Source organism: Typopeltis vanoorti, chromosome 10 (genome assembly GCF_054136105.1).
Source record: "Typopeltis vanoorti isolate ZY-2024b chromosome 10, IOZ_Tvanoo_1.0, whole genome shotgun sequence".
NCBI classification, from domain to species: domain Eukaryota; kingdom Metazoa; phylum Arthropoda; class Arachnida; order Uropygi; family Thelyphonidae; genus Typopeltis; species Typopeltis vanoorti.
In genome coordinates, this window is record NC_143558.1 from 48,429,887 (window position 1) to 48,443,852 (window position 13,966).

A 13,966-nucleotide genomic window follows, 5' to 3' on the forward strand; every position below is an offset into this window, starting at 1 on the left:
TACTTTAAGAACCTGAGTTACAGAAAAAGTCTCTTGAACAAATTAAGGTGTGTACCATTCCTCTGAGACATGGTGGTAATGCACCAATTGCTGCATATACATCTTGCAAAGCTGAATGATTGCCTCAAGTATACAGTCAACTCTCAATACAAGGAATTTGTAGAAAGAAAGAATGGTTTATAATAGATAGCAGAACACGTACAATAGTAAATTTCCTTTAATATAACATTAACGCTATGGTAGCTGGAGCTTTCCAGTACTTTATGTTGAGCAGTGAACAATAAAATTGAGAATATAATGAGAATGACAATTTTGTGGTTTTTGATTTGAATAGGGAACAATATATCCATAGTTACTAACAGGTGGATCAAGTAAGCAGATTAAATGAATTCTGAAGATTAATCTTGTTAAATTCTGTATCACGTGCATGCACATAAAGTGCGTGCGCGCACGCACGCACACACACACACACACACAGAGTACAAAATACAAATGTCAGTTGTAAGTAAGAAATTTCTGGAAGATTATCAATCACTATGACAAATTTCAGCATGAAATTCACAGGGTTAAAAAAAAAAGAAGTTTTTTTTTTTAATTGAAATTCAAATGGATTTCTAAAAATATACCTGATTACAGATAGCATCCTTTCCAAAAGAGGAGTAATATGAGGTGTAGCAGGATTTCTATAATATACTGAATGATCTCCATCTGCAGAATACATAAAACCTCCTTTCTTAGCTAGCTGGTAAAAGGAAGTAAGAAGGCAAATTTTTATTTAGTAATCAGAATGATTTATACTGAGGTTTTAAGTACAGTAATTTATCTTGTATCTGATCATAGGAGGCAGCAAGTCAGATAACAAAAAAAATCATATAACAGGTTAAACGTAATCTAACCAGTTGTTTTCCAATTTAGAAAAGACAGTATAACTTACAGAGTGAATCTATTATCCTGAGAAATTTTAGGGCATGAAAATCTCTTAATTAGGAAGAAACTGAATTTGGATATTATAACTATTATTTTTCAGAAAATAACAAGGTATACTAAAATATTAATTATAATAACTTTAAATTAATACTTCCTATATTTCAGCAACATTACAATGCCATCATCAGTGTATGAATATTAAGTGTATGAATGAGTATATTATGCCCGGGCGAGTACGACGGACAACAAATCAGAATGGGATAATTAGTATAAGGAATCAAAGTAGGGATGGGACAAATGGGCTTCTGCGATTCATGTACACTAATGCCAGGAGTATTAGGAACAAGAAGGAAGAGTTTTTGGCCATGGTTGGCACTTCCAGGCCACAGGTTGTCGGTATTAGTGAAACATGGCTGACACAAGATGATAAAGCTAGTGGGATTGAATGCGATGGGTATAGCGTGTTCAGGAGTGACAGGGTGAATAAAAAGGGGGGAGGAGTGTTATTGATGATAGCTGATGAGCTTCAGCCAAGGAGTATAGAAGTTGAACTGCAGGATGGGGAAAAAAGCACATTTGAGGCTGTTTGGTGTGAGATACAATCTAGCAGAACAAAATATACAATTGGGTGCTGCTATAGACCGGGTGATGGAGTGGATGGTGGGAATAGTATGCATAAGCAAATAGAAGAAATGAATGGAAAGATGGTAATTATTATGGGTGATTTCAATTATGGTAATATTGACTGGAAAGAGGAGAGGGCACATGGGAGGAAGGAATTGGATTTTATGCAGTTATTAAGGGACAACTATCTACGGCAACATGTATTGGAAAATACCAGGGGGCAGAGAGTGCTGGACCTAGTAATTGCAACTGAGAATGTGGCTGTAACGAACATGACCTTGTTGCCACCAATTGGTGAGAGTGACCATAAGGTCATGACTTGGGAGGTGGCTAAAGGAGTCGAATTTACAATTAAGACAGGGTATATGTGGAATTATCGGGCTGGTAAGTATGACAAGCTTAGGTGTGTGCTTGGCTCAATGCCATGGCATGTAAAACTGCAAGGGCTGGATGTTGATGGTGCATGGGAGGTGGTCAAGAACTGTTTGCAGGAGGCAATGGTTGACTGTATACCAAGAGTCCGAATAATAAATCAGGTAGGAGTTAAATGGATAAATAACACTATTAAGCTTGAGCTGCAAAAAAAGAAACAATTGTGGAGGGAATTTAAGGAGAAGGGTGACCATCAGGTGCATGAACAGTATAAAGCTCAGGCCAGGATGGTAACAAGGGTGGTAAGAAAAGCAAAAGCAGATTACGAAAGGAAATTGGCCATGCAGGCTAAAGAGAATCCCAAACAGTTTTTTCAATATGTTGCAAGTAAAAGGAAAAATGCTCATGGTAGAATGATCTTAAAAAATGCTGAGGGTAGGGAGGTAACTGAATCAGTCGATGTTGTGGAATTACTGAGCGAGCACTTTGCAAGAGTATATCATCCAGGTGGTGGCTTTGCGGAAATGGAGGAACCAACAGCTTATACTGGAATTGTGATGAATGAGGTAGAGGTAACTAGTCTGTTACAGAACCTCAATGTCAATACATCTGTGGGATTTGATGGTATACCAGCTCATGTCGTACGTGAAGCGGCAAAAGAATTGTCAGTGCCCTTGACCATTATGTTTAATTTGAGCCTCAGGACTGGGTCAGTCCCAAGGGGGTGGAAAGAGGGGAAAATAGTTCCACTGCACAAAGGTGGTTCCAAGGCTGCTGTTGAAAATTACCGGCCAATCAGCATAACAGGAATCATTATCAAGGTCTTAGAGAAAATAGTCAAGAGGAAAATACAAGATTGGATAGAAGAAAATGGGATACTGTATCGGGGACAGCATGGTTTTGTGAAGGGTAGGTCATGCCTCAGTAACTTGCTCACGTATTATAATACAGTGACGGCTGAACTGGATAAGGGTAATGGGTTTACAGTGATTCTGCTGGACCTTGCTAAGGCCTTTGACAGGATACCACATGGAATTCTAATCAGTAAATTGCAGCATATGGGAATGGACATAGGGTTGGTGAGATGGATAGGAGGGTGGTTGACGGAGAGATATCAGAGAGTGGTTTACTCAGGAGTAGAGTCCACAAGACGGCCTGTGACTAGTGGTGTACCACAAGGATCTGTTCTTGGACCACTGCTGTTTAATTTGTTCATAAATGATATAGGAAAGGATCTGAGAGGAACAGTTCATTTGTTTGCGGATGATGCAAAGTTGGGTAGGGCAATAGTGAATGCAGATGACGTCAAAATTTTGCAGGATGATTTGGATAGATTGGAGGTCTGGGCTAGGGAGAATGGATGTCAATTTAATGTGGCAAAATGTAAGGTTATGCATTTTGGGGTGAAAAGATGGGAGGCAGTTTACTGCATTGGTGGAACCGTGCTCCAGGAAATTGATGAGGCACGAGATTTAGGAGTGTTGGTGGATAAGGAATTGAAATTTAGGGGACACATTGCAAAAGTGGCCAAATCAGCTCATCAAATCACTTGGTTGCTGAAGAATACGTTGACAAGCAGAGACAAGCAGGTTATTGTTCCTCTGTATCGAGCCTTGATAAGACCTCATCTCGACTACTGTGCTCAGATTTGGTCACCTAGGTTTCTTCTTGATGGGGAGGAGGTGGAGAGGATCCAGAGGCGAGTGACCAAGATGATAGCAGGTCTGTGGAATGAACCGTATGAGAACAGGTTGAGGATTTGTGGGTTGCAAAAATTGGTTGATAGGCGGAGGAGGGGAGATATGATTGAGACATTCAAATTACTGAAGGGTTTCTATAAAATTAATTCAGAAGATATTTTTGAGAACAGGGCTGGTTGTGGGAGGACTAGGGGACATCCATGGAAACTGGGCAAAAGTGTGGTTAGTAAAGGTGTTAGAGTTGGGTTCTTTACTTTTAGAGTAGTGAATGAGTGGAATGCGCTCCCTGAGTCTGTGGTGGATGCTGTGACAGTGAATGAGTTTAAGGCGAGGTATGATAGATACTGTATGAATGTCGAATAGTTGTGATGAAAATGATTTGGGGCCTCCCTCGATGAGTCTAATGACTCCCTGGAGTTGCCCGTAATAATAATAATAATAATAATAATAATCAGGGATCACAAAAATAATGATATGTGCACACAGGCACTAACACTGGGTAAATGAGGGCTGAAGAAAGGCAACCAAAGCAGGGCCTTAAATGACACCCATATTGGGTTAGATTGAGTGGTCCTGGCTGTTGGGATGAAGTTCTGAGTATGAATGCTTTGGGACAGTCTCATTGCATGCACATTTGTTGAGGTTTGGAAAGTTTTTCAGGGCTGAGGCAGATTTAAGGAATAGCCTCTCATATTTGTATTTGCTGCAGTGCAATAGAGTAGCCATCTGTAAGTGGTTGTATTTCCTTAGGATTTTGTCAATTTTTCATGTGCTCTGGATATATGGAATGGTGATAGATCTTGAGTAATTGCTGCTCTGAAGAGGAAGGAAGGAAGGGGGGGTCGTTGAGGTTACAGGTTTTTAATATTTCTTTGGGGATTGTAGCCATTAGCTAAGAAAGTGTTGAGAATATGGTCAAATTCAGTAGTTAGGTAGCAACCAACTCAGATATAAGGACATTGAAATTCAGGGAAAAATTCATAGTCCATCTAATTGGAGATAAAAAGCCCAAGACAAACAATAATAAATCTACAAATCTTGAAAATTTCTATTACCTGGAGGCCATACAACCGACTGAACAATGCTGGCGAGAAACGAGATATTTTTGTCCAGTTTGTAAAGAAAAACTCACCTTATGTGTGGAAGAATGTTTCAAGAAATATGCATAAATATTTTATATACCTTGTTTTTTGCTACTAGACTGTCAACTATGAGTTATCTCATAGTTGGCAGTCAACGTGTTAACCTATTTGCAAATCCAAAAAACAAAGAAACCTAGATTCTAACTATTTAATGAATGATCATCATCATCAGTAGCTTTCTTCAGTCCACAGCTGGAGGAATGCCTCTCCAGGCTTCTTTTATTTTAGCTGGTCTTGCGCATCTCTCCACCATAAATGTCCATAACATCTTGTTATCTCGTTATCGCATCTTACCACTGGTCTACCTGGTTTCTGATATCCAGTTCTTGGTCCATTCTACTGTTCTCTTGTCCATCTGTTGTCAGAGATTCTCATCACATGTCCTACCCAGCGCCATTTATTGCATTTTATCTAAGGTAATATCCATTATCTTTGTATGCTTCCTTATCCAAGTATATTCATTTTATCTAACTGGGTTATTCTCAAAATGGCTCTTTCCATGCTTGTGTTATTTTCAGTTTCTCTAGGTGTTTGTTTAGTCAGGCCCCAGGTTTCAATATCATAGGTAATTGTTGGGAGTACACACTGGTTGTACATCTTTTTTTTTAGGTAGTTTGGTAAATTGCTTTTAAATATCTCTCTATAATGGTTAAAAACTTTCCATCCTGCTGTTATTCTAGCAAAAATTTCATTATCATGTTTATGGTCGTTTGTAATAAATATTTGTAGGAATTCACTATTTCAATCTGTCTTTGCTTTATTTCAATTTGTTTTTGTTCTGAAGTATTTACACTATATATTATTTTTGATTTATCCATATTTATTTGTAGATTTACTTTATTTAATTCAATAATCATGTGTTCTAGTTCTTTTGGTGATGTTGCTATTAGAATGATACCATCAGCGAATCGTAAATTGCTAAAGTATTCTCCATCAATATTCAGTCATCTTTTCTCCCAGTTCAATTTTCTTGTAGATATTCAAGGACTGCAGCAAATAATTTTGGTGCCACAGAGTCTCCCTATCTGACTCCTCTTTTTATTTCTATTTCTTCCTATTCGTATATGTTTTAAAGTTTCAAGCATTTGCACAGGTCTATTGAGTCAAAGGCGTTTTCATAATCTATGAAAGCCAAAGAAATTGGTATATTATATTTTGTTTTTTTCCATTATTTGATTTAAGGCTTGTAAATGATCTAAAGTTGAGAAGGATGTTCTGAAGTCTGCTTGTTCTTTTGGTTGATGCAAGTTTAATATATCATTTATTCTACCATCTATTACTTTCCCTTTATTTGTACATAATTCTTGATAAAATTTAGCTACAATCTCCAACATGTTTGTAATCAGTATTCTATTTTCATCTTTTACACCTGTCATATAAAGATTACCTACATTATCAAGAAGTTTTCTTGTTTTCTTTATGCTGTTGTTATTTTCTATTGTTCTTATCATTTTTGTACTGAAATGTCTTATACCTTCTCTTATTTTTTTCCTGATTGGTTTGCAAAGCTCAGTATATTCAATGTTTTTTATTTTTTCTATTAGCTCTTTAGTTTCCTTTTTTAATTTGTCTATTTTTGCTGTTGAATCCCCAGATAAATTTTCAACATTTGGAATTGGCTCTATTTTTTTTTTTTTTTAAAAACATTTTCTAAATTGACCTGAAATTATTTTTTTTCATTTGCAATATTTCTAAGATGTTTCTGGTTTTCATTTTTTTATTATTATTTTTTGTCTTTTCATTCTTAGGTTTATTGTTATTTTGCTAAGGACTAATCCATGATCTTTGCTTAATCTTACTTTGATTATAATATTTATGTCTTGTACCATATATAGTTTATTTGTTAATATACAATTGATTTCATTTTTGTTGGTTCCATCTGGATGTCTCCAGGTCCATTTGTTTTGAAGTTTCTTTTTGAAAAAAGTATTCATTATTTTTAGATTTCGTTCTTTTGCAAATTCCACTAACATTTCTCCCCTTTCATATCTGGTGCCAATACTATTAATTCCCATAGATGCTTCATTTAGATTTTTCTTTTTTCCTATTATTGAATTGAAATCTCCCATCAAAATATTCAAATAATGAACTATCTTTAGAAAATAATGTATTTGGGTATAAACAAGTTCTACTTCTTCATCTGTGTAACTACATGTAGGTAGATAAACTTTCATTCTTAGGGTATATCTTCCATTTAGTCTTATTATGGCAGATTCTTTCTCATATTTTACATCTTCCAAATTATTTTTTATTTTATTGTTAATCAAAAAACATCTTTTTTTTTTATTGCTTTCATCTTATTTTTCACTTGTTATTAGCAAATGCCCATTGTTTAGATCTTGGATTGTATTTCCTTTATATCTATGTTCATTTATTTCAATTATATCCCATTTAAAACCTTCCAGCTTCTTTATCTAGGTATTATATCCATATTATATTTAATGAATTCATTTAATGAATATTACTACTTAATTAACAGGATTAAAAACTATATACCTCTGGATCATCAGGCCATTTGCTTCTTTTTATAACTCCAAGAATCAGATTGATACAATGAACTATCTGAAAGCAAAAATGCATCAAAACAGTTTAACCATTCATTTCCTTTGTTTTATCATTATTAACATTGATAACTAGTTTTTTAAAGTTCTTAAAAAAATTGCCATGAAAGCTTTTCAAAGCCGAATGAAATGAATAAGTATCACAAAGTAAATATAGTGATTTTTTATGTCAAAAAAGGAAGCATTTAAATTTGTTGGATTCACTGTGCATTCATACTGTGTTGGGTTAAAATATTCTTGAATTGCCATAGTAAGAGTTAACTATGTACTGCAAGTTTACTAATAACCTTTCGTGGGTGGTGAACACATAAAAAATAAACTACACTTAGTAAACAGATCTATAGAATAAAAAATAGATAAGTGAATCCCACAGGTAGTAAACCATTAGAGCATATAAGATTAGATAGTTTGGAAACCTTCCTCTACAGACCAAGCACGGAACATCTTCCACAGTGGTGGTCTCACACTGGGCAATGAAATTCACTATGGTGAATTTCATTGCCCAGTGTCGGCTTATTTGATTAAATGATACTAAAAATACATCACAGGAAGCAAATTTCATGATTGTGAGCAATGAGGACCAGCTATTCTCTCCCCCCCCATACACACAAGGACTCAAGCTATTGCTTTAAATTGCTATTAAAATGATCAGAAGATTGATATTTATCCCTGGAGGGATGTGATGTTCTATACGATTATATTCACATTATTACTAATCTGTCAATAATTGTGCTCCAAATTAATCTATCATTTGTTAACACTCAAATACTGTCAGAACTTTCATTTCTGTTTTCTAGCACTTCTGACTGCATCAATTCGTCTAGATCTTGGTCTTCCTTTATGCATTTTCCTGCCATCTTGGCATTGAACCATCTGTTTTACTAATCTTTCTCCTCTTATTTTGTTTAAGCGATCAAACCACCTTAAATGCTAGCAATGTTAAGTTTGTTCCAAATACCTTAATTTTTTAATATAATTCTGCCATTGATGCCATTTCACAACTCTCATATCTATATTCTCTATTGTTTAATCAGTTGTATTATTTCTTAACCCAACTCTCAGATTAATCAATAAATTACACATGGCTCTGTACAGTCTTGCATGCTGCTTGTTTAATGATTTGGCTAATTTCTTTATATCACCATTTCACAATGTTATATTTTGAAATCATCACACACAGCTGACAGAGATTATTATTTGTTCACTTGCAAATATGGAACTCACAGTACAAGAATATTCAAATCTAGTAATAGCATCTGAGAATTTTGTCTATAAATAAGTTGTACTTACAACTGGTGAGAGTGTTCATGGAGTTTTAGAAGGTGACGATGTATGAGCTTTGGCTAAGAAGGGGTATATTTGGAACCACATAGCAAGTGATTATAATAAACAGAGAAGACAGTTTGAGTTTTTCTCATGTGATGACATGAGAAACTGCAGAGTAGAGAAATCAATAGTGCCTAAAGGCTATAACTGACTGCATCCCCCAGAGATGGAAGAATTGCATGGGGAATTAAATGGATAAATAGCATTTTAAAGAATGAATTGCATAAAAGAGAATACTGTGGATCAAATATCACGAAGAAAGTGATGAAGAGCCTATAGCATTATAAAAAGCAGGAGAGTCACAGCCACAATAAGGAAGGTGAAACTGGATTAAGAAAAGAAGTTAGATGAAGAGACCAAAAGAAATGCAAGAGAATTTTATTACTATGAAATAAGTAAAAGGAAGAATGATGATAGTGAGTACAGATGGTAGAAAGGTGTGTCTGAAACACAAGAATTAGTTGAGCTATTAATTCTGCAACATACCACAATAGTTGTAGATTTGCCAGGCATTTGACAGGATTCCATACTGGAGGTTGTTATACAAACTCAAAGGATGAGTTTGACAAATAAACTTGTGACATGAAAAGTGGCTAATTGACAGGTATTAGAAATGATGTGTGGTGGTGCTGAGTCTAGGAGGATGGAAGTGATCAGACCAGTGGTATACGAGAGAGAGAGAGATACTTGGGCTATTGTTGCTTAACTATATTACTGATGCTGGGGAAGGTCATTAGTGGGGAATCTGGTTATTGCTGATGATGCTAAGCATCAGAGAGATTGATAAAGAATGTAGCTGATATAGAAACTTAAGCACCGTAATAAGAAAATTGTGATCACTGCTACAAGATGAAACTTTATACTATTGTACAAAAGCCAGCCAATCTTTAGATATTAAGTTAGGAAATACAATTACGAGAGAAGTCTAGAAAGTTCTGATAAACCATCATCATCAAATTCCTGCCATGTACCCTCAAGGGGGTATACAGGATATGATAGTACTACATGAAAAAATTACATCATTACTAACTTCCTATCTACAATTTTCCTCCAAATCAGTCTGTTACTTGTCAAGACTCCAACATTATCAGATTTTATATTTCTGTTGTCTAAGGCACTTTGTACCGTGTCAATCCACCTATATTTTGGTCTTCCTCTGGGTCGTTTTACTGCCAACCTGGTAGAGAACACTTGTTTTGCTAATCTTTTCTCTCCCATTCTATTTAAGTGACCGTACCACCTAAGATTAGCTCTGCTAACGCATTCCTGGATGCTGACAATGTCAAGGTCTTTCCTAATATCCTCGTTTTTAATATGATATTGCCATTGATGCCATCTGTTCATGCCTCTAATATTTCTCAGGACTCTCACATCTGCTGTCTCTAGTCTTTGGTCAAGTATTTTACTTCTGACCCATCTCTCAGATCCATAAGTTAAAACTGGTTTGAACACTGTCTTGTATACAGCTAATTTAGTGTTCCAACTAATTTCTCTCTTATTCCATATGAATTTATTCAATTGACTTCCCGCCATACCAGTTTTGCTGATTCTGTTGTCTATTTCTATATTCAATTTACCATCTTCACTAAAAATCGTGCCTAAGTAGCTGAAATATTTTACTTGTTCCACAGGTTCTCCATTCAGAACACAGTTGACATTTTCAATGATTCTGCCTATTTTCATTGTCTTTGTCTTTTTATTACTGACCTTCATACCATATCTATTACAACAGTTATTCAATTTAGTCAGAGAATCTTGCAGACTTGTAGCGGATTTATTTAGAAGTATAACATCATCCGCATAAAGCAAAGAGCTGACATTAACATCTCCAATTTTGATATCATGTTTAATACCACTTTCCTTCATAATGTGATCCATATAGATAATGAATAACAGACGATAATGTACATCCTTGTCTCACACCAGATTTAACATTAAACCATCTTCCTGTACTTCCTTCAATTCTAACTGCTGACTTACAACTCAAATAAAGACAAAGTATTGCTTGATATAATGCCCCATTGACACCATATAACTGTAACGTACTGAATAGCTTCTCTCTTGGCACCTTGTCATATGCCTTTTCCAAATCGACAAAACTTAAATACAGATCTTTGTTATATTCCCATGCTTTCTCGACTATTTGTCGTAAAGTGAAGATCTGATCCTGACAGCCTCTATTTGGCCTGAATCCAGCTTGTTCTTCCACAATTCTTCTCAATCGTTTCTCAAATATACTTGCATAGATCTTGCCAGGAACACTTAGTAGGGAAATACCTCTGTAATTCTCACATTCAGTTTTATTTCTCTTTTTATATATGGGTATACTATGAGAGCTCTACTCCAATCATCAGGAATTCGTCCCTCTGTCCAGGCCTTCTGAACTATGCAGTGCAGCCACTGTAAGACTCTCACACCACCATATTTCAGCATTTCTGGTCGAATATCATCTAATCCTGCTGCCTTTCCACATTTCAATGGATTTCTACTTCAAGTATGGATATGTATTCCTAACTGCATGCCTGGTCAGTGTTTTTTACCACTATGCTGTCATCACTGCTTGTTTCATTTAGAAGTTTTTCAAAGTAATTACTCCATACTTCAAGGATATCTTTTTCTCCCGTTTTCATGTCACCTTTATCATCTTTAACTTCTTTTACAGCACTCTTTCCTCCATTCCTAAGCTTCTTCAACAACCTCCAGAATATTTTGCCACCTTCTTGATATTTATTTTCTATATTCTTGCCAAAGTCCTCCCATGACTTTTGTTTAGCTAGTTTTACACAGTGTTTAGCATTCTTGCATTTGTCTCTGTATTCTCTAAGAGCACAACCTGACTTATTTGCCAGGAACTTTTGATATGCTTTCTTCTTTTCCTTCACTGCCTCTTTAACTTCCTGTGTCCACCAGGGAGTTCTGATTTTTTTATCCTAGCAGACAACCTCACCACATGCCTCTTTCAGAATCAATCAACGTTTTCTTCATAGTTTGCCACTGAATCTCCAAGGTTTGGTTCCTGGTCTCAAACTCTTTAATTTTTTCTTCAATAATCTTTGTGTATTTTAGTCTACAGTTCACATCTGAGAGCTGCTCAACTTTTATTCACTTTAAAACTTTCTTACATGTTATCCTTTTCAATATGAAATTCAATTTTATCCTGCTCAAGACTAAATAGTGATCACTTCCAATTTCAAAGTTCAAGTTCTGATAAACACTTAGAACAAAAGGATATAAAAGCAAATGATATAACCACAAGAAAGAACATACGAGAATATAAGAAAAAAAGTTACATCATCATTTTGCTACTAGTAAGTTCTTTCTTGTGGTTCTAAAACAAAAGAATACAGTCCACCATTGTTCTTATAACCCAAATGATTCCAGGAAAGATGTCATTAAGTGAGCCATCACAAACTAAACCCTAATTTACCACTGGCTCAGTGTCATGAATTGGGGTTTCGTTCCTGAAAATACAGTTTGAACCATAAAATGCTGAAATGATCACCAAATTTAAATACTGCACTTAAATAAAGATAAAAGCCTTGCTTCTGCAGCCTGGCATTTCATACAGTCATAACAGAACTTATACCAGTCAGAAAACAGGGGCATAATGAGATACAAAATTAATTTAAATGAATTCCATTTGCATGAATTATTGCCATGGAGGAACAACCAGAAGTGAAACATCTATGCTTAACAAGAAATTTGGACAATTGAAACATCTATGCTTAGCAAGAAATTTGGAAGAAAAAGTGATCTGAACCATGATAACTCATAGGAGTAATCACGATTTTAGGAAAATGCCAAATTACTAAGGGGGGGGGGGGGGAACTTGCTTTTTCTTAAATGTCTATATGTACATGGATTAAGTGGACTGGGTTGTATGACAACACATGCTTAAAAATGTCAACACCACTGGTAGGTAATATTTCTGAAATGCCTATGAAGGTTTTACACAATTAAAATAAAAGAAAAAAATATGGTTTTGAAGTAGAAGACTATCACACCAAGAATCTCTGTTAAATTTACATATCATACCTGAGATCGATTTATGCCCTCAGTGTCTTCACTGCTTGGCTCTACTGGAGGCCTGTCTAGTCCAACATGTGACATAAAAGAATCCACTGCTGTAAAAGATCTGCAAATAAAGCATTTAAAATGACTTATTTCCAACATAAAAGTAAAGTATACTCACAACCATCTGCTATAATCATTTTGAAGGAATGTCTTTCAATATTTATCTGTTTCAACACAAAGATTAAAGGAGATAAAGAAAATAAAGGAGTTATTGAAGTAATATCTGTGATAACTATGTATATGCTATGCAGATCTATAACTAAAATGAAATACAAAATTCATTTAACAGTTTGACTGCCATGTGCAACAAGTGTGCCTCACACATACACTTTCTGCTAGAGTCATGTGATACGAATCTGTTTCACAGGTTAACTTATTATTCCCAGTGGCCTGTGAAGATGAAAAAAAAAATTAGTATTGCGGCAGTTAACGTGCTAAATGAAGTTCTATTTTAATTATATGTATAGTGAAATACAAGGGTCACTAGGTGTATCAAAACAAATTATGACTTGTACATTATACCTCTGAAATTCTGAATTGATGTTGAAAGTTTAAGGATAAAGGATTAAACTAAATTTATTATACTCTGAAATTCTGTAAATACTTGTTGCTGTGCACTTTTGTTATACTAACTTCACAAAATATGTACAGGCCGTCCCTGACTTCTGTAAACTCGACTTACCTAAATTATTGTGAAAGGGCTAGATAAATGGTGAATTATAAAAAGTTACTTAACTTGCCTACATTATTTGCATGCCACCTAATGGTGATATTCTGTAAGGCAGACAGTTCATGTGGCATATGCTATATTCTTATTTGCTATATGCTATAAACATAATCCAAATCTGAAGAGAAATGATGGTCTAACCATTCCAAGAATGTGGAGGACCCACTTGCAACCTATATAGCAACCAGAACAAGCCAAAGAAAAATCTCAATACAAGAAGACTCGTTGAAGTGCCCCCCCCCCCCCCCCCCCAATATTCATTAGCAACTTAAACTGTAAAAGTCAAGAAGAAAATCGTAGTATAACAATCTGAACTGTACAAATCCAGAAGAATCTTAGTACAGGAGGATTTTAGCAGAGTTTATTGCAGTTTTTTTATTTATTTTATTTATTACTATTTTTAATTTATTTATTATTATTATTTTTTTACTAGAGGTCAGGCGAAGAAAATGATTAATTAACAGCATAGATTTAATTTACCTTTATAGAGTGCAAGAGCATGTAGCTTGGTTT

The 13,966-nt window shown here is 35.2% G+C and overlaps 1 protein-coding gene across 1 annotated transcript in view; it reads right to left on the bottom strand.

The window, feature by feature from the left end:
- Positions 1–13,966, bottom strand: part of Ranbp21 (exportin-5-like protein Ranbp21) — a 425,699-nt gene that overhangs the window by 118,861 nt on the left and 292,872 nt on the right. Inside the window, exons 21-23 of the mRNA XM_090399635.1 lie at positions 12,688–12,787; positions 7,262–7,327; positions 627–742 (exon numbers count right to left, since the gene is read on the bottom strand). Coding sequence (XP_090255761.1) covers positions 627–742; positions 7,262–7,327; positions 12,688–12,787 — 282 coding nt within the window. The remainder of the gene's footprint in view (positions 1–626; positions 743–7,261; positions 7,328–12,687; positions 12,788–13,966) is intronic.